Source organism: Apodemus sylvaticus, chromosome 15, assembly GCF_947179515.1.
Source record: "Apodemus sylvaticus chromosome 15, mApoSyl1.1, whole genome shotgun sequence".
NCBI lineage: Eukaryota > Metazoa > Chordata > Mammalia > Rodentia > Muridae > Apodemus > Apodemus sylvaticus.
In genome coordinates this window covers 74,819,892-74,841,414 of record NC_067486.1, presented here as the reverse complement: position 1 = coordinate 74,841,414, position 21,523 = coordinate 74,819,892, and the positions used below count along the sequence as shown (strand labels likewise).

The 21,523-nt window shown below is 40.1% G+C and overlaps 1 protein-coding gene across 5 annotated transcripts in view; it reads left to right on the top strand.

Annotated features, from left to right (window-relative positions):
* Positions 1 to 20,677, top strand: part of Tp63 (tumor protein p63) — a 208,975-nt gene extending 188,298 nt beyond the window's left edge. For 2 of the 5 annotated variants that reach the window (XM_052158312.1, XM_052158311.1), the window contains exons 10-14: positions 2,325 to 2,461; positions 13,665 to 13,822; positions 16,000 to 16,144; positions 17,349 to 17,442; positions 20,161 to 20,677. In XM_052158312.1, the coding sequence (XP_052014272.1) occupies positions 2,325 to 2,461; positions 13,665 to 13,822; positions 16,000 to 16,144; positions 17,349 to 17,442; positions 20,161 to 20,457 (831 nt within the window). In that variant the 3' untranslated portion in view covers positions 20,458 to 20,677. Of the gene's footprint in view, positions 1 to 2,324; positions 2,462 to 7,871; positions 7,987 to 13,664; positions 13,823 to 15,999; positions 16,145 to 17,348; positions 17,443 to 20,160 lie in introns of those variants that run through there. The other 3 variants (XM_052158316.1, XM_052158314.1, XM_052158313.1) reach the window with 2 other exon arrangements.
* The last annotated feature ends 846 nt before the right edge of the window (positions 20,678 to 21,523 follow it).

Genomic DNA, 21,523 nt, shown 5'->3' with positions numbered 1-21,523 from the left:
AGTTCTTACGTAAGACTTTCCATTGCTTCCACACGGTCACGAATAAGGTGACTTTCTTGTGTTATGGTTAGAGTTCACTGAGTTCTTACTACCCTGGGTCTTTGCCATCAATTGCCATACTTCTTAAACTTTGTAAAATATCGGTGACCAGTACAACCCAGATGCCATCCACGCTGACACAGGTGGCAGTGCTAGGAACAGTGGCTGAGCCACTGCCCTGGGGTTGGAGCTTAGGCTGCTCAGCAGGTTTGGGTGTACATGCTTTCTTCCCAGCCTTCCCAGCCCTGGCCCCAGGCGAAATCTGACAGGAAGCAGCTGAGGTTCTCAGTCTTGTTTCTAAAGGTCCATATAGAAACTGAATTGTGACCCTTAGGTAAAGCATTACTCCTGCTATCCCAATATTTTATGGAAGTCCCAGTGTGTGCTTAAAGGAGTTACTATGATGAAGTGAATTGAAAAGTAATGAATAATTAAACAAAATGTGAAAGGGCTTAAGCAAAACCCACGGTGTTTCTCATCCGAAGTTACAGCACCAAGTGAGAGGACTTAAAAAGAGAGGATGGGGGTTAAGGGAGTGTGTCACGGTGGTATGAGGGAAGGGGTGCCCAGGCAGGCCCTTGTCCAGGCACCTCTTCTCCCTGAGGGACCACACACACACAGGCATGGTATAGAATAGAGTTTATTCAGAGTAGGGGATGGGAGTTAGTGGTAGAGAAAGGCAGAGAGAGAGAGAGAGAGAGAGAGAGAGAGAGAGAGAGAGAGAGAGAGAGAGTGAGTAGAGAAGTGGAGTGGAGGCCGGCCATGACCATGTGGAGGCGGGGAGGAGAACCAAAGGGGCAGAGAAGTGAGAGTATGTGGGAGAGGAGAGAGAGCAAAGAGAGAGAGGAGGGGCAAGTAACCCCTTTTATAGTGGGCCAGGTCTATGAGGCAGGGCATACCTGGCTATTGCCAGGTAGGTGTGGGGTAGAGCTTAGACAGAATACCAACAAAATGGATCTTATGGGATGAAAAGACAAAACAAAACAATGAAATCAGTTTCTGCTGCATGGCCAATAGGCTGGATCCCATGCAATGGGGGAGGACATATGAAGCAGTTTTCACCTTCGAAGCATTTATGTTTTCCTAAGGACATAGTTACAAGTTAAAGAAATACACAGTAGAGCAAGACTAAGGAAACGCAAGTGTAGGAACAGACTTGGAGAGGAAAGGCTTTAAATTAGGGTGGGCTTCTGAGGAAGAGAGCAGCGCTAATGGCCACAGTGGAGAATCTGGGTGCAGTCCATCTTTTGTGCTCAGTGCCTAAGGTCCAGAACGTGTTGTACATTTACTCCTGGGGCCCCAATAGTTATCACGTGGGCTGCTGACTTCATCCTACCCAAGCCTTCTTTTCATTTTTAAAGCTTTAAGGAAGCTGTCTTAAAAAGAGAGGCACACTTCATTCCTCTGAAAACCCTTTGTCATTCCAAAGAGTTTTTTTTTCATAGTTGTTATGTTTTGTAAAGTTGGAGCTGAAACTGAATCATTGTTCTTAATAGAAAGGTAGTATTAGCTTCCTATAAGTCTCAGCATGTCAATAGATGCTCGGGCAGCCTTATTTTGTGCATGTTTTTGTTTAAAGGTATCTTTTTTATTTTATTTATTTATTTATTTATTTATTTATTTATTTATTTATTTATTTATTTGGTTTTTCGAGACAGGGTTTCTCTGTGTAGCCCTGGCTGTCCTAGAACTCATTCTGTAGACCAGGCTGGCCTCGAGCTCAGAAATCTGCCTGCGTCTGCCTCCCAAGTGCTGGGATTACAGGCGTGCACCACCACACCTGGCTGTTTAAAGGTGTCTTAATGAATATATGTTGGAGGTAGGTTCATCCGCCATAGTCAGCAGCATGGTAACTCATTCTTGGGTAAGGTTTGCCTAGCATAAGTGTCTTCTCATAAGCACTGCCTCTTTGCCCATAGACACAGTAAGCCACATTTTAATTTGGGGCCCATCTTAAGTAACAAAGTCATGAACAGAAACCACAAAAACTATGAACTGTGCGTCAGTAAGTCCACTAGAAAAACACTAGTTCACAGCATGACAATGGGAACAGGAGCAGAACCTCTCCTTGTTCACCTTCAGCTGGAAACAGACAGATGACTGAACTCATCTGTGCCTGTGTGCCTGTAACTGGCCAAGATGTGCCAGCTATATTGATATTCACATTACAAATATGCCTCCGTGAGTAGGTGCATTTACCCATAAGGAATCCACAAATCATGAGAGTTGGCTGACCTTTGTTGAGTCTGCAGCTCTTCATCTTCTGTTTCCTGGCTTCTCTGTAGGTGAGAGGTCGTGAGACGTATGAAATGCTGCTGAAGATCAAAGAGTCGCTGGAGCTCATGCAGTACCTCCCTCAGCACACGATCGAAACGTACAGGCAGCAGCAGCAGCAGCAGCACCAGCACCTACTTCAGAAACAGTGAGTGTGTCACTGTCCTTTCAGAAGGCATGAACAAGGGTGACTGTTTGTCTTCAACAGCAGTAGGTTAATGGCAGACACTGAGAGTCTACATAGAGTCTGTAATAGTTTAGTCAGGCTGGTGTGGCTTTTTTTTTTTTCAGTTTTTGCCTTCTGTGTGTCTTGTAAAGTTTCTCTGGGGAAGTTTCATTTGTGTTCTCTTATGAGCCCCAGGCTCATACTAATACTTACTAATGCTCTGTTCTAACAGTGTCTATGTCAAAAGCCTTCACTCATCCCAGAGGATTGGCTTGAGTATCTCCTAGTATATAGACAATCCCATTTGGGGTTAGATAAAGAATACCAAGGAATTTTCCCTACATGGAAGTGATGCCCACTGTGTTGACAAAGATTCTGAGACCTAGCCCTGTTCCTTGAAGGATGTCCCAGTGCAGGGCCCAGTAATAGCAAGTTTCTAAGTTTTAGCACCTTTACTCTAGACTGTCTTCCAGTAATATGCTCTCAAATAAATGGGAAAGACTTTGAAACCCTATTAGCATATGGATACAATCTATTCATATGCTAAGTTTTACCTTCCTACTTGAAGCTTTGATGATGATGTTTTGTAGCTAGCAAGAAGAAAAAAGCTCTTCTGAAAGGATGGCAGATTGGCCAATCAGAGCCCTGTTATACATATCTTTTGGTGCTTAAGTAAGATCCTTGGGAGTTTAATACATTGTCTATTAGTACAGGTGTTGTCAGAGAGTCTCAGGAGATAAATGTCCATACTACAATTTTGATCCACTTGAGAAATTTCAAATAACATTTCAGCTTAAAAAGAAATATCAAAAACTATCCTGACTGAGAAAAGAGGTGTTTTTTTTAAAGTTACAGTGGTAATTTATTCTAATAGTCATAAGGTTTGACTGAAGATAATCTTTAAAATAGAAATGCAAATAAATTATCAATAATGGCTATTTTATGATATTATTGTCTACTGCTATGAAAAGCATAGTGAAAATGGCTCCTAACTCTTCTGTTTTAATCAATACCAGCATTGCTAAGGAGGCAAGACTGCATCTCTAGAAGTTATAGGCAACTTCTGAGTAGTGAGAAATAGAAGATTCAGAAGTGAGCATGCTCTCTTTTCAATTCAAACCAGTAGCTACCATTTGTATTGAAGGCTAATCATAAAGAGTGAATTGGGTGATTTCCTGGAAACACCAGAATACACAGAATTCTCACTGCTGATCACAGGGATTCTTTTGTATATCCAATGTCAATATTTGTTACTATATTCTATTAAAGAATGGATTTAGTTCATACATAAAAGATTGAAGGAATTCAAAGTTCAAATATGGGAGACTGGGCTTGGGCGGGGGAGGCAGGGGGTATATCGAGGAGTTCTGTCCTCAGACAAGTAGGTCATAAATTACTTTCTGTTCCTTCTCAAAAACTTTGATTCTGCCAACCTGACATTAATAGGATTCCATTAGGTGTTAATGTGTTATGTCGAGCTAGTTCTGAGACTTCAGCTCTGGACTTGGTTTTTCTGGTTAGTGGAAAAGAACTTTCTAACCCAGGGACTGGTAAGCATCTTCATTTTCCTGTAAAGTGTGAGAATTATGTATTTTAGACTTCTTGGTGCAGATGATCTCTTATAACTCATCAGTTTTATGATTGCATCAGAACGCTAATAGATACTAAAATGAATGAGGGTGTCTGTCACATGAATACCTTATTATGGAGACCGAACCTTGTATTTAATATCATTTTTCTCATGTCATGATTTCTAGCTCCTCCATGTTTAAACATGGTCAACCATTGGAAGTTCATGGGCCATGTTATATAGCTTGCTGGCCAGTCTTGCAGATAAATATGTAGCTCATCTTCTAGTGCTTGTTGAAATGAACTTTCTGTTTGCTAGGCTCATCAGAAAGTTAATATGCATATTCTAGAGAGAATATCAAAAGTTTTGAAGTCAGTATCTGACAGCAGCCTTCAAATGAGAACTCTTTTATCCTATGAAATCTAAGCATTTCTGCTCAGATATCAAATACCCCTAGTGACGCAACCCCTTTATTAGAGCATATTGAAATACTTGACTTTAAAATGTAGATAAGAAGAATATGGCTCCTGCTTCCTGTCATTTGAATCAAAAGGAGACTTCCAAACCAAAATACCTTTGGAATTTGAGAAAGCTTTGCAAGTTTCAGGATTATATAGATCAATGGGCCATTTAAGGAAGCTTTGGTAGATTAAAGGAGAATGGAAATAATTTCCTATTTTTGTTTTATAGACTTTATAAATAAGCTGGCTTAAATCTTGTCAGGAGCTCATGCTATCTGTGTTGGTAAACATTGTATAGATGAAAATACAGACTTTGTATCTCTGTGTCCGGAGTTTACCACAGATAGCTGATTGATTGGCTTGAATTACTCCAATCGGAGTTTTTTATTGTTATTATTATTTATTATTATTGTTGTTATCTATTTTTTATAGAACTATTTCACCTGAGAAGAAAATGTATGGCTAAAGTTATGCTAGCAAAATGATCTAAAAAATTTTAAGGACTCATTAGGAGTATCTAAAGATAAATAGTAAGGATTTAGCTGAATAACTCCTGGGAGTTCATTTGAAACAATCATGTGCATGGTTTTGAGTTGGTGTCTCACAGCTGTGATAGCTTGTGCATGGAAAGCTAACAGACCACAAAATAAGATCTTAGCAAAATACAGATGTTTGGTAAAATTAAGCCTTTATACCATTACATGTACACGGCTCCCTTATGATTGACATGAATCCACGCAAGTTCTCCAGTTGCTACAGTCTTAAGTTGCGATTGCTTTTTTTTCAGCTTTTATTTTCATGCAAATCTCCAAGAAAGGAATGAGTAGACAAAAAAAATGGAAATCTAATTTCCTGGCAATCATTTGAAAAGAATAAATCAACTTATAAAGTGCCTGTAATGCCCGTGATTTCCTTTCTAAAACATAGTAGCAATGGTATGTTGGTAAGAATTAAAAAAATAAATGTTTTTAAGAAAAGAATGAGAATTGGTGGGGAAGCAATATGCTTCCTAGACGGTAGCAGTGAAATATTTTCAGTCTAATTACTTCTTTGAGTCTCCCATTCTGGGCTTTTTCTCTGCTTGCCTTGCACTTGTGCATGGTTTGTTCGTTTGTTTGTTTATTTATTTATTTATTTATAATCCTTCATAGTTACCTTCATGATCATAGGCTATATGGAAACTAGATGTTTAAATTGCATTGCTATGATTCAAGTCATTATAGACTTATGCAGGCTTTACATTGTTTAAGAAGAAATTATACTTCCATTAGCATGTCTATACTGGTACAGATATGTTTACTAAAGCTGGAATCTGATGGAAGGGCAAATTGGATTTAATTACTATTATTATTATTATTATTTATCATTTGTTATTATTTATCATTTGTTATTGTTGTTGTTGTTGTTGTTGTTGTTACTATTTACTAAATTCCACTCCCTGGCTATTCCATGGGCATGGATTCCTAATGGTACACTGAAGTTTTTTTGACATCTGTTTTAGCAATCCTTAATTTTTGGATTAAAGACCCATGTGATTTGTAATTTTATTTGTTTGTTTTTCCATGTAATTCACCCTTCTTGCCCCTTCTGTCCTCAGGCCAGTGAGACTGTCTTTTGCGCAACTGTCAATTTACTCTGGAAAAATAAATTTTGTTTTCTATGGTGTAGATTCCATTACTCCCCATGATAGCCTAAGATGCCTTTCTATAGCATGTCTTGATCATAGACCCGTAGTAACAGAAGAGGCTGCTGTGTCTGAGCAGTATCTTCAAGGCTGCTTCTATCCCTGCACACCAAGGCAGGGAAAACCAAACCAACCTGCAGAGCAGCTAAGGTTTGAGGCCCTTTAGAACTAGCACACTTTGCCAGTCTCATGAATGTAAAGAGATAGCGTTTTTAAGATTATTAATGAACTTAGGAGAGAGAGGAAAAGATACAGATATCCAAACTGATATAAATCAAAACCACCCTTCTAAATTGGATTATAAGGCCACCCATTTTGAGAAACTTTGTTGGCACTTGCCAGCTCTATAGATTTGGAAACAACAGCAACAACCTGGTGATCTCATGGCATTCGACCCGACAACTATAATAAAAATCTGAATATTTAGAGTTGACACAGGGCTATTTTTGAACTTCACAGCAAGGTTATTACATGTTCAGGTTAAAGGTTTTCTATCTCTGAATTAGTGATGGATAAAAACCTCAAAGGTTCATTACATTCTATTAAATCACTTCTACAAATGAGCATATCTCCTTGTAGAACTGTCCTTGATTCTAGGTCTGTAAGTTGAACCTATAGGGTGTATATAATCCTGCCTTCACGAGAACACTGATGTGATCAGGATGTGCCAACTGCATGATATTTTGCTATCAGAGACACTTCATCCAGGCTTCAGTCTTCCAAGCTAAGAGACTGAAAACTGAAGATCTCTTAGGAATAACTTGTTTCCCCCGTGATGTGTGTTCAGGCATAGTTTGTTATGAAGATACCAATTCTCACTGCAGATTGAGTGAGGAAATGTCTTTGTTCCTTTGAAGGTACTAAACAAATAGGATTCAAAAACCCAGTCTGGGAAAGAGTTCCCAAACAGTTCACCAGGTTGCACAACCTTTAGCCAAATAAAAGGGCTTATTCTTGGCATCCCATGGCATAATTGATTTCTTAATTATGCAAAAGTTGCTTTCATGAGTTTGATATATGCATTTATAGGCCAAGTTTGTGACTGAGAGGATTAAGGTATTTACCACCTCAATCTGGGCACACACAAAATGCTCATTAATAGTTCTTTGCAGATGCATGATGACGCAGCCCCTAACACTGATAACATCATATTTCTTCAGACTTCAGAGTTTGGCTAGACAGAGCAATAATGAGCTATAATAATTGGGTATGTGACATTTTTACAGAGGATCAAAGTTTATTCTTGTTTTTGTATTCCCTTTGTCAATTAATCGAGTCCAGGATACCCATGCCAAGCACTATACTAAACACTGGACCTGCCTGTCACCATAATCCTCAAGTGAGTCACCTTATATTAAGAAATGGAGATGACTGGGTCCCCAACTAACTCTTAGACAGGACCTGGGAAAATGTATTTTGAAAAATATGATTCTGATGTAGACTGTTGATTAGCTGCCCTTGCCTTGCCTTGCATATTCTTTACATACCTTGAGAATAGAACATTCTGGATGGTTTTGAAGAAGGACTTAAAAGGAAGGGAGTTTAAAAGAAATGGCTTGTCAGATGCTCTGCTCCATCTGCACTGTGATCATGAAGGTAGAGGGTGTGTGTCTGCTCATTGGATGTGGGTTTGTGAGTCCTAAGCCTTCACTCTCTTTCTCTGGTTCCTCTCTGCAGTCTCTTTTCCGCCTGCTTCAGGAATGAGCTTGTGGAGCCACGGAGAGAAGCTCCAACACAGTCTGACGTCTTCTTTAGACATTCCAACCCCCCAAACCACTCCGTGTACCCATAGGTCCCCGTCTCTGTGTTTGCGCTCGCGTGCTTGTTGTGTTTGTGTGTGTGTTTGTGTGTGTGCACGTGCGTGTATGTGATTCCAGCCCTCACAAACAGGACTTGAAGACATTTTGGCTCAGACCCAGCTGCTCAAAGGCACACATCCACTAGTGAGAGAATCTTTGAAGGGACTCAAAATTTTACAAAGGAAAGATATTTCTGCACGTTCTGTATCTTTAGATACTGCCTTGGTTGGACAGAAACTGTGACCCAACTGTGCTTGTCTGTGAGCTTTCTATTGTTTTCCCAGGAGGGAGGGGGATCCATTGGGGAAGAGGCATTGCAATGTTTATTGGAACCCTTTTCTGTTACCTTCTGTTGTGTTTCTAAATATCATAATAAAGCTTTTGAGCAGGTCTCAAACTTGAGGTGTATTTTTAAGAAAATAAGAAAAAAAAAAATCTGTCATTGTCTGTGCCTAAGCAAGTTGTGTTGAACAAGAGACTTGGGCCTTTTGATGCTGGAGTTACATTCTCTTCCTACATAAGGAGAACGTTCACTAAGGCTTTACCAAGTCTGATCTCTGCCACCTTATGTTAGCATCTGCTGTGATAGTCTCATCGGGTCCTACTCCCACTTACTGTTATTTAGGTTCCAAGGCCAGTAAGCTCCTTTTGTGGTGTTAAGAGAAGATGAAACCACCTAAGAAATATTGCCCCAGGTATTTGCTTACTATTATTCAATGCTGGGAGAGTTCAAAGTCTCCTCACCAAATCTATGATTAACAGGTTTAATTAGAGTTGCTAGCTCTCAACCCTGCCTATCATAAAACCAACCAGATTTCTCATTACTGTTCATGTGCATTATCTGGGATTCCTCCTCTCTGAGTAAATGATGTCTAAGCACACAAGTATTCAAATCAATACTCCTAGCCTACAAATTATAGGTAGAGAGCTAAATAAGTTCTCTTTCCTTTTCAAATATTTCCCAACTCAAAAGAACTGACTGGATCCCTGTATCTTTCTTCAACATCCCTGCCACCTTCTGCGCCATCAAGGTCACCCGTGCTTTGTTCTCTGTCACCAAGACAGCAATTTCTTGTTATTGAGGCTGCTGCTTTGTGGATGTGTGGTTTTAATTTTCAATAAACTTTTGCATCTTGGTTTATCTTGTAGTTTTTGTTTCTATCTCTCTTGCTCCCCAAGTAGAGTATATTCTCAGAATTTAAGTGCTGCAAGTGCTTTGAGTGAGTCTACAAAAGGAGAGAGATAGGGCAGTCACTGTGGCCCACTTTCTATTTCTTTTGGGATTTTATTTAAGATACTATATCTCAGGTTATCATTCTGAAGGTGAGTTATAGTTCATAAATGAATTTCAAACGGATTTTAGCCCTGTGAGTGATTATATCCTAGGGTGTCAAAAGACATCTGAACAAGTCTTGAGATTTGTTTCAAAGCACCAAATTTACTAAATTTAAGTTTAAGCTAAATCCCAATTTATTAGATAATTCAGTTTATGTGCCATAGGTATTAGAAAATATTTGGCCAGGATGGAGCTGACAGCCAAAGTCTTTTTTTGTTGTTGTTGTTTTAATTTCTGTGTGTTCTGAACTTTGTATCATTGTACTTAATATTTTAAAGGGAGTTTTTCTAAATTCACCAAAGCAAGTAACAGATAAAAATATATGACAAAAATATCTTGATGTGAGATTAAAGTATATTGGTAAATGGAGATGTCTTTGCTATATTTCAGATAGTAACTCTGAGCCACAAGTACTTGGGGAAAGTACTTAGATTTTTGACATTTCTTTCAGAACTATTTTTCTCCTTTTAGCCTATTATATAAATTACTCCTGTACTCATAGTAACCTTTATATGCGTGTTTATGTTTAAAATGATGGAATGTATTTCAATATTGTGGCTGGCCTTCTAAAGAACTCTGGGTGCCCTTGGTCTTAGCAAGCAGTATTATCCAACATTCAGGCCACAGAGAAGGAGGCTACTGGCAAATGCTTACAAGAGGTATAATTATTTTTCTACATATTTGTTTTAACCATTTTCATATTCAGGATGTCCTTCTTTAAAAATCCCTTTCCTATTTCCACATTCAACATTCTAGAACTGGCTTGGAAAATACATTTGTCCAATGTGTCACCAAATTTCAGTTAAAAGTTTTAATTAATATAATGAAAAAGAATTACGTCCAGAAAGAGAATCACGTAAGCATTTGGAGCTCCATGGATATAAGTTGGAACTTATCACAAAGATTGTCCTTCCCAACACAGCCATGAGAGGTAGAAGCCTAATTTTTAATTCCAGATCATTTAAAGCAACATCTTATTTTTGGCAAAGCATACAGAAGTTTGTGCTTTTACAGTTAAGAACTAAGAATATTGGACTGGAAGCAAACAAAGTTGGTAGGTGAGAATTTGAGAGCATGCTTAAGGACCTAGGGTCAAGCTTCACCATTGAAAACCAAGTGGAAGAAAACAACAACAAAAGGCCTGTGACTTGCCTAATAACACTTACTCTCAAGACTAGAACTACAGAAGACTTACCTGTGTGAGTCTCTATGATACTCAGTTTCTAGCAAACTCTATTAAGCCTCTACAGATGTCCTCACATGGAAACCAGAGCACATTTTCCTGCAAAAAGCTGTTGTTACCACATTTTTGGTTATTTGACCTTTGTTTGCGGTGAATGACAAGGAGAGAGGGGACAAGTAAAGAATCAATCAACATGGCATGGCTTCTGTTTCTTTTTTTTGTTTGTTTGTTTGCTAAATTTGGGAGACAGTGGACTGAAGGACCATGGCATTGCACTTGCTATGACCGAGGAGTTGACTATGTTTCAGGACCTTTGAATGGGCTGTGACTTTACTCAGGACCATGCTTTTTCCTAAGTGTGTGTTGGCTGTCCATTTCAGACACTGCAGAGTTATTAATGACCACAAGTGTCATGACCTTTGTCCTTTTGTCTGTAAAACTCACTTTTGTGTTCTGGTGGGTACATTCAAGATTTATGACCCTTTTGACATATCCAAAATAATTTCTTTTTATACTTACTCAAGTAAGAATCAATGTCACCCCTGTCTACTTCTTCCTATAAATTTTTGAGTTGGTACCCTCCATTTCTTTGATCAGATACTAGAGCATATATTGACCATTTAGGGCAGTAAGGGAAGAGGAAAGGACCAAGATTCTTAAGTGTTCATAAGACTCGAGACAATGTCAAAGACTCTCACATGATCTCCTTCAGACTTCACAGACACCCTTGCAGAGCATGAGGCTTGCCAGAAGAAACTGAGCCTCAGGTGATACTTGTATCAAATCCAGTCACTTTATACATTCAGCTCACATCTACTTATATAACAAATATTTAGATTGACTGCAAAATTTGCATTCTTTTTCTGCTTATTGTTCCTGACCTCTCTTCCCAAAATTACATTGATTATAATGAAAAGAATAGAGTAACTAATAAGGTTGTAAAATAACAATGACCAAAAAAAATCAATCAAGTTTTCACAGGATATAGAAAATAACAGGAAACTATGATAGTCCGTAAACAAGTATAAAGTTTGTCAGTGTATTTTTGTCTTCCCGATTGTGGCTATTAATGGCTAAAAGTATTCTTTTTATAAATTTTGGTGGTGTGTTCAATGGCTTGGGGAGACGGAAAAGAATAAATATGGAGTGTATTCTGAATCTGGAATATGAATGACAAGCTCTTAGCTACAACCGTCTCGATGCCCAAGGCAGGTTAGAAGCGGTGGCTGCTCACACCCCCGTACTACCTCGCTCTGTGCTTCCCTGGACTGAGATAAGGACTTATAAATGCTTCTCGGTTGGTCTGAATGTGCCGACTGCTCACCACATTCCTATATATTGGTGGTATGGAGTTAGAATGGCTTGGCAGCAGGTAGATCCCCATTCCGTGCTGGCTGCTGCTTGTCTACCTTGGCCTTTCACATTTATCTTAATGCTTCAACAATTTTTTGTTCCTGTATTCTTGCTGTCCTCTATCATTTTATTTCTCAGGGCATGTTCCAAAATCAAAAGAAAAGAAAAAGGGAAAAGAATGGACTAGGTACCAGGAGTGTCATTTCTATCCTTAACCCATTCATCTGTCAGTGGATACTAGACATTTGAGCAATACGCTCTTTCTTCGAGTTTCATATTTACTTCTTTTTCAAATGATAATGGTAATTTATTAATTACATCCTTCTATGTTATGGCATGACATGCTCCAGAGTAGGGACAACCACTCAAACATGGGTGAAAGACAGCCAGGAACCTGGGGTGTTTCAGAACTAGGAGGATTTAATATACAATGCCTCTTTGTACCACTTAAGAAAGGGTAAGGAAAATAAAGGTTAAGGCATTGTTATAAAAAGTAGTAGCTTTTATACAGTCATTCTAGTTCATACAAATAATTCTAGTGTGTATTGTTGGTTGTACCCTAGCTGGTGCTCCCCAGCTATGGGGAATTCAGTGCATCTTCAAAAACTACCAAAAGTAAAAATATTTAAAGCCATCATTTAAAATTTTTAAATATTTATCAAACATTATATTGTATTTGTTTATAATTTTCAGTTACAAAGCATTCAATATTGATATCCCTAATTGACACGTATGGAACCAAAACTTACATGTGAATTTATATTTGTCTGTTATTATAAATATTGGAACATGGGTGTTATAGAAAGAAGGCAAATCAGAACAAATAAAACATCTGGTTTGATGAATGCTAAAAGAGAACTTTTCCCACCAGAGGTCCGAAACACACTCAAAGCCAGTCTCCACTCTGGTTATTACTCAAATACTCTGGTCTCCATATTTGTTCCTTATTATCTCCCTTCTAGCTTCCACCTCAGCCCTAGAAGGAAGGAAAGATTTTTATCCCTGTTAGAACCATTACTCTGTCAGCATCATAAAAATAAAAACCATTACAGTTTTTATTTCCTGCTACTAACAGTGTAGCACATACAGGAAATATGCGTGTCTGTATCTATAGGTACATAGCTGTATTTTTGTATAACTATTATATTTACACACACACACACACATACACACAAACACACAAGACTTATAGAAAATCATTCCCCTTGTGGCTTGGGTTCTAAGCTTCTACATAAAAGAGCTGTTATGTGTGGCTCCTGAACAGCTAAGGAAGTGTCTTTATTCTTCCTGAGGGGGGTTGTGGGATAGTAGGGTATGGTGTCAAATGCCTTGGATGATCGACTCTTTCAGATATTTGCTGGGAATCCCAAATGGCTTGAAAATCTGTAAATGGAAGGCCTCCGTTGCAAATTAAGTTTATTATCTTTCTACTTTATCAGCCTGTTGGCTTAGCTCACATTTTTCTCTCCTTGCTGTTTTTTAGTCTTATTGAAATTGCAAATCAAGAGAGAGAAAGAAGAGGGAGGGAACAATTGAAGAAAAGAAGTGTATAAAGTTTCCCTCACAAATGAGATATTGAATATTATATACAGTCTAGAAAATAGAGATTTTGTGATAGCTCTGGAGTCCCTTCCAGGGAGGAGAGTCTCACATGGATGAAAAATGAGACTAGGTCATACATTTTGAGTATTTGGCACATCCATAGTTCTAGACCACGTTTCAATGCAACACCTGTTTAAAATGACCAGTCCTGCTTTCAGTGTGCCGTGTTGAACATCACTGCATGTTTGTGTTCCTAGGACTTCGATGCAGTCTCAGTCTTCATATGGTAACAGCTCCCCGCCTCTGAACAAAATGAACAGCATGAACAAGTTGCCTTCTGTGAGCCAGCTCATCAACCCACAGCAGCGCAATGCCCTCACTCCTACCACCATGCCTGAGGGCATGGGAGCCAACAGTAAGCACACCCCTCTTCAGCTACCAAAGGATGAGCAGGGCTAGGACAGGAGAATAATGCTTTGGGGTGGCAAGGACACTATTCCTTAAACTAAGGACTACAGAAACACAGTAGGTAGAAGAGCCCAAAATTTGCTGAATTGGCTTTCATGGTTAACTCTTCATTTTTCGAGATATGAGGTTTCATCACAAAATATTCTAGTAGAGATGGATATGAGGTGAGGGTGATCCCTTGGTAGGGGTGAGGATCTCTGAAGCAAGAACAGCTCACTCCCTAACATCCTGGACAGGGGGTCCACCTCTGGCCTCTTCTGAAACCATCTAAAAAAAAAAAAGTCTCTGACATGTGGGAAGTAGCTTGGAGTGCTAGGCTGAAAGTGTCAGAAAATTGATTCTCATCTGGATTTTTGCAAAATTATCTGTGCAACAACAGACAAGTCTGTTCATATGCAGTGTCTCTAAAATTATTATTTCACAGACTTAGTACTGTATGCATATCTGGCTTCATGGCCTTCAGTCCATACACAGTCATAAGCAGGGACTTGATCTCTAAAGTGGTTTCTCTTTTACTCCTGCACTCACATGAATTCTTTATAGCAACTAAGTGTGGGAATAGAAGGCAGTGCACAAACTGGGTCTAAATAAATGGGAAAAAATTTATTTCCCATTTGGAAATAGGATTCAAACTCTGATGTATAATACACCTGGCTTTACCAAGGCTTTGGGTATTTGTCAAAAACCAAATGGCATATAGATCTTCAATGAACAGGCTTCCCTTGTCTACTTTAAGTATATCAAAGGGGACAGAGACTTGAATGAAGCAAAGAATAGTCAAAGCCCAGGATTAATAGCATTTTCAGGGATGGAGACAATGGAACACTGTACAGTTCCTAGAATCCCCACTCTATGAAAAAACAAGGACCTGCCATCTGGTCCTTCCAAATCCCTAATTGTCACCAAACCTTTCAATTTCTTTTTCTCTGGAAAGCCCAATCTATCTAAAAGAAGCTGAGGGAGCCTGAGATCTTCTGTTGTGTAGCAACCCATGTTCATTTTCAGTACAATAGCCTGGCAGCAGGAACTTTACTACAGGGATTTACAACAGTTATCACCATGATAATGCACCCCAAGGTCCCAAATCTGACAGTGAAAGGAGAAGACAATTGCTGTTATTTTATTTCTTGTGACATAGTTAAAACATCCCTGCTTGTTCTAGGGACAAGAGAGTGGTAATGATAACCGCATTTCACATTTAGACAACTTTCCACTCGTTTTATTCATAGTTCACAAGTCTCCTCTGATATATGGAGGCAAGTCTGAGGGGAGCCTATGAAGAGGCCATAGGGTTAGTTTTGCAGCTGGCTTCCTCAGAGCAGGGGTCATAGTTCCCTTCAACACCCCTTACCCCAGACCACTCTTCTAGTTATTAAAGTAGAAACAAATTACATTCTTATTTTCTAGATAAATTATTTTTTGCTTTTTGACCAGGAAGGAATATTTATTTCACAAATTATATTAGGCCTAAGGCTTGGGAGAGGTGGCAAAGTGGAGGGGTGGGGTGTCAATGAAGGCTTGAAGCTCATGGCTTTAACAAACCCCCGAAGCCTTGGTGATATTGATAAAGTCAGGTGTATTATACAACAGTTTGAATCCTAAATTGTATATTTTCTTACTAGGTATAAAGTTCTCAGAATAATACTGTAGCAAGTCCTCCTGTTTCCAAATAGATCTTATTCATGGATATTTTTCATATCTCTCTTATATAAGCTGTTGAGTGTATCACTGTACCAGGTCATCATGTCTCCAGTCTCCATGCAATAGGAGACAAGTATAGTGAGAGAAACCAAAATAGAACCCATTCTAGCCAGAAAAATGAGAAACATATCAACTGAGTCAAAAAGAACAATTAGAAAACAAGAAGGTCAGAAGAGAGTCCTAGGAGAAGGGTTCAGAAATCTGTAATTAATTTGGAGTTCTGATTCTATTCTGTTTGACTAGATATAGAATGCATGAAAGGACATAGAGAAATTAGTTTGCTCCTCCCCAAAAAACCACCACCACTACCAACAACAAAAAACCCACAGGATTTTGGTACTATTCCACAGGGTAAAGTAGTACATTGGGATGCTGGGATGTGATAATTTAATAACCCTTTCTATTCCCCCTGCTTCTGTTCAGTTCCTATGATGGGCACTCACATGCCAATGGCTGGAGACATGAATGGACTCAGCCCCACCCAAGCTCTCCCTCCCCCACTCTCCATGCCCTCCACCTCCCACTGCACCCCACCACCACCGTACCCCACAGACTGCAGCATTGTCAGGTGAGTGCATAGCACGTGTCCCCGGGGTCGGTCCTAAGCATCTGTGGGTGGAGGGTAGACAACTGGCAAGACCAACAAAGTAGTTGAGAAGAGAGAATGCTGTCTTGTGTTTTAAGGAAGATGAGTTTAATCGGTAGGGTGGTCAGTGTAGCTCTACCAAGGACTCTACAACCAGCGTGGGGAAAGTGGAGGCATATGCTCACAGGTTTCAGACCTGTTTCTTGGTTTTCATTTATTCCCTTGTCCTGCCTCCTGTTCTTACATGTCACCTGTGACCCTGGAATTGGTGCTCAGGGCTGGGTTTTCCCAGAGGGATGTAAACTGGCTCTCCTCTCCCTTTCCTGATCTCTGGGCCTCCCAGCTCTCAGCCACCATTGGACCATAATTTTGGTGTTGGATCTCTATAAAAAGTTTTAATATTAGCAAAAAATGTGAAATTTAAAGAAGCCTCTGCTACTCTGCTAGGAAGTGGGGACACTCTGGGAGCAGGGGTTTCATAAGGACAGAAGATAACAACACCCAAAGATGTTTCTCACAGAGGCACATGTAGCTCCACAGTTTATATTTAGTATATGTCTTCTGCTTCAAGGGGAGCATGCTTTATCCCTTTGGCTGCCGGTAGAGTATGTTTTGCCCATGCACAACTTTAGCCACAGAGACAGTGTAGTGCATGGCTTAGCTTTACAGAAACTGGACCTGGGACAGTAGTGACATCCCCAGTCACAGACAAACATTACAAAAAAAAAAAAAAAAAGATACTCTGAAGTATTAGCCTACAGTATTTTCACTATCTTAAACATCCTAAGAGACACCCAAACACAAAATAGCAAATATAAAGATTCCCACACTTTTGTGATCCTGGATGCAAGAGGATTGAGAGTCTGACCTCAGGACCTGCCACCTGTCCCCACTGCAATGGCCCCTGGTGCATTTGTATAAAACCTTCAGGTACCCCAGATCACCAGCCGAAAAGTTGCCACCTTCCGAGACACTTATGCTTGAGTTGATGTCAGTTTACCTAAAGCTTGAATTTCTAGCAATCCTCAGACCTCAGCTCCAAGGCCCATCCACACTTCATTCGCTGCCAGTCTCTTATGCAGGGCATCCGAGGGCAAAATGTTGGGTTTTCCTTTATCTCGCCAATGCAGTTGGGGTGAACTTTCTTTTTCTGTTTCCTCCTTCCTCCTCCCTCCTCCCTCTGCAGTTTCTTAGCAAGGTTGGGCTGCTCATCATGTCTGGACTATTTCACGACCCAGGGGCTGACCACCATCTATCAGATTGAGCATTACTCCATGGATGTAAGTAGACTGCCAGATCTTTCTCCTGAGTAAACTTTCTTTATTTTTTCCCCTCTGGTACTTATGCCTTGTAGTTCCATCTAGGATAGATTTAAAATTTGTTTTGGTCCTGCTTCTAATCCTCAATTCTGATGGAACCCATAACCCTGTCAGAAACATTCTCCGGGTTAGAAGCTCAGGAATCAATATGCTTGATCCTTCAGCTGTGTCCCATTGCACCCAAGAATATACAAATTGCGAAATAGAATGTTTAATTTATATGATTGAGAAATAATCTCAAGACAGGTGACTGAAAACCATACTATTGGGAGACTGAAGGAGGAGGATCACGTCAACTCAGAACTTTGAGACCTGCTTGGGCAGCGCAGTAAGACTGGTTAAAAATGCCCTCATTAGTCTGTTTAAATCATCAGGCAGGAGAGCAGATTCTCATTTAAGTGTACAAATGGCAGAATTATCACCAGCCATAGTGCTTTGATGGTGGAATCAGGAGGAGTCTGGATGTAACTCTCTAGCCTGTGACCCTGTCCAATGGGCTTTTTCATCTCAGATTAAAGGTTTTCAGGGTGAGTCTGTTCTTCTTTTCACTGCTGATCCTTCATTCATTTATAATTCTGTCAGCCCCACTCTGTGCCCATAACATCTGGATTGATTAAGTTCAAGTCCCGGGCACAGATTTTAGCAGCAATGAGATTTGAGGCTGTTACTCTGCCTCTCAGGCCCTTTGTTAATTCAGTTGAGTCAGATATCACTCCCTTCTGACTCTGATAGTCTTTGAAACAAACTGGCATGCGATGCAACTTTCTCTTGCTTTCCACCCCATGCCTTGAACTTCTGCATCCATGGGAGCCACTTTCTCTGCCAATTGCAGCAAATCTGATGCTTCTCCTCCCTCCTAGGCCTGCCTGCCCTTCCCCCTCTCTTTCCATCCCTTTGGCATTTATATCCTCAGTTCTAGCTTCCAGATGGCACTGTAGGCTGATGGGGGGAGCTTGTCTCTGCTTCTGCTGCTGCTTCTGTAGCAGGGACTCCTTCCCCTCCTTGAGCACTGATGCTAGACATGTCCCTGCAGCGAGAGAGGGACTCAGTCCCAGAGGAATCAGTGTATGTGATGCTACACTACACCCATCCCTCACAGTCCAGAAGTCATCCCTGGTGCTTCCTTGATAGATCATAGGTGAAAACTATAGAGGACACTTTAAGGAGTTCTGCTAGGACCTAAATAACATCAGAATCTCTTCTCTCCACTGATGAAAGCAGAGTGGGCCTATATTTGAGAAATACCTGTAGTGGAATCCTATGTGGTGGAACAGGAGTCTGCCCCTTCCCTGCGCCTTTATGTAATACTTATTACTTGGAGACTCAGCCTGCATGAGGAGGGTCAGGATTCTCCTCCTTCCATTCACATGCAGAAATGCTTTCCACAAACCTGGCTCTGTCGCCACTGCCTTGTGAATGGCGCTGAGATCACAAGAGTCTTCTCATTCTCATGTGGGTTCATTCAGAGTTTCAGAAGTATTCAGAGTGCAAGAAGCAAACTTAATTTGTGGACTATCTTCTTTATGATGTTTTCTCTTCTACTACAGAAGTTAAAGTAGCTTTGATTGTCTGAAAACCCATAGAATGGGATAACATGATAGCATGTTGCAGATTTCCCTATCAGGAAATGTTAAAAAGCTATTAGGTTTTCTTGTCTTCCCCTTAGTGTCTTCCTGCTCATTTCTGGAAACAGATAGCTTGTATGTCTTTGCAGCACTCACTTATTTTAGTGTGCCTTTCTGGGAGAGAAATGAGACCATGTTGGGTATCTTCAGATTTAAAGCTGAGCTCATAATATGATGATAAGTATTATGCAGTGTGCTTTATAAGCTATACAACACCACCATACCCGCACTTGCCTATGAGCCCATAGTATCTAGAATGTAAAGAAGTAATTGTATCCAAAACATATAAGTAGGAAACTAAGACCAGAATGCCTTCTGCCAAACTGTTTTCTGTCAGCCTTGCTAATTCACTGCAAAAAAGCACACACACACACACATACACACACACATTTATTTATTAAACAAACTAATGCCAATAGATGCAAGTCATGCACCTGAACCTACTTAAGATTGACCCTACTGGAAAGGCCTCTTGCCCCTTCTGTAGTGCATAGATACAACTGCTGTGCATTTGATATATTTTATTCACACACCACACACTGTGAGACCTTTTGCTCTACACAACACTTTTAGGTTCAAAAAATACTCCTGTGTTCATGATGTATCATCTTGCTACAAAACTGCAAGGCCTGTTAACCTAACCTTCAGTTTTGTTCTCCAAAAAATAAGTAAAATTTTATCAAGCACTGATTTCAGGATTCAATAGGATTATGAAAATAAGCTAATCAGTTTGGTGCTTGGCATGCAGGAAACTCAATCCCCATTAGAAATCTTTCCTTCTTCCCGTGCTGTTGGTGACATCCCATTAATGCCAGCCCCATAGATTTGAATTACAGAGATTCTTACAGTTTTCCTTGAGACTTTGTCCTCTCATTTAACTACTGTCTACACTATTTTACACACAGGTAAACTGAGGCCAGTGGAAAGCAAGTATATTGTTATTAGTGATAACAAATTCAGATCATTTAAGCCAAAACACCAGAGAATAAAAACAACATGCGATAGAAATCTAGGTGTCCGCCTTCTAATGCCTGGCTTCCTTCTCATTGCCCAGGATTTGGCAAGTCTGAAGATCCCTGAGCAGTTCCGACATGCCATCTGGAAGGGCATCCTGGACCACAGGCAGCTGCATGACTTCTCCTCACCCCCGCACCTCCTGAGGACCCCAAGTGGTGCCTCTACAGTCAGTGTGGGCTCCAGTGAGACCCGTGGCGAACGCGTGATTGATGCTGTGCGCTTTACCCTCCGCCAGACCATCTCTTTCCCACCCCGCGACGAGTGGAATGATTTCAACTTTGACATGGATTCTCGTCGCAACAAGCAGCAGCGCATCAAAGAGGAAGGGGAGTGAGCGCCCACTGCCGGGTTCTTCTCCCACCTCCCAGCTCCTACAGGGCACGCCTGCTTGATCCTCAAAGCCTTCTCGCTAGGTCTCCTTCTTCTCAGTCTGGTTGCTAAAGGCACGGAGAATTAGGAGGCTACCTGTTACCTAAAGTCTGACCTGTCACCTGATTCTGATTCTGGCTTTAAGCCTTCAATACTCTTGCTTGCAAGATACGTTGACATTGCTAGATAGAAGTTAGCAAAGAAGCAGTGGGTCTCTTTAAGCAGTGGAGATCTCTCATTGACTTTTATAAAGCATTTTCAGCCTTATAGTCTAAGACTATATATATAAATATATAAATATACAATATATATTTTGGGTGGGGGTATTGAATATTGTTTAAATGTAATTTAATGGAAATTGAGTTGCACTTATCAACCTTCTTTGGAATTTGCTTGTTTTGGATGGCTGATCTGTCCCCCTCTCTCAGGGGTGTCATGCATGATGACAGATATCTAGAGTTGAATGGTTTATGTGAGCAACAATGATGTATAGGTCCTCTCCTTTCTTTGGATGTTTAGCATTTAGCACATCAAACCTGTGGATGCATCCAGTGTGTTTACCTTTTCTTCCTATGAGGTAAAGCTGTACATATGTATACAGTTTTCTCTGTCAGTATATTTTGTTACTGGTGTCCATTCCAGTTAGGCTGGTTCACTCTGTGGCTATTCCAAGATACATTTTATGTTTGCTTTGTCACATACTATAGGACAGGGCATCGTCTCTTGCTTTTGTTTGAGAATGAGGAATGCAGTTTTTCGTTTTGTTTGTTTGTTTGTTTGTTTCTGGAAACTCTTAAACGGTCCAAGTCAGCCGTTCCAAATATGTGATGAAATGTAGCCAAACATAGCAGTAGCCCTTTGAACTGTAAGGCCCAACACCCTAGTATTTATAAGAAAAATAAACATTTGAGGTCATTAGAGTAGCCTCAAAACTATATTTCCCTACTAGATTGACTAAGTAAAATATACGTTCACTGCTGTTGTGAGAATTTTGGCCAATTTGTCAGGATGAATGGCATTTGTCTAGTTTT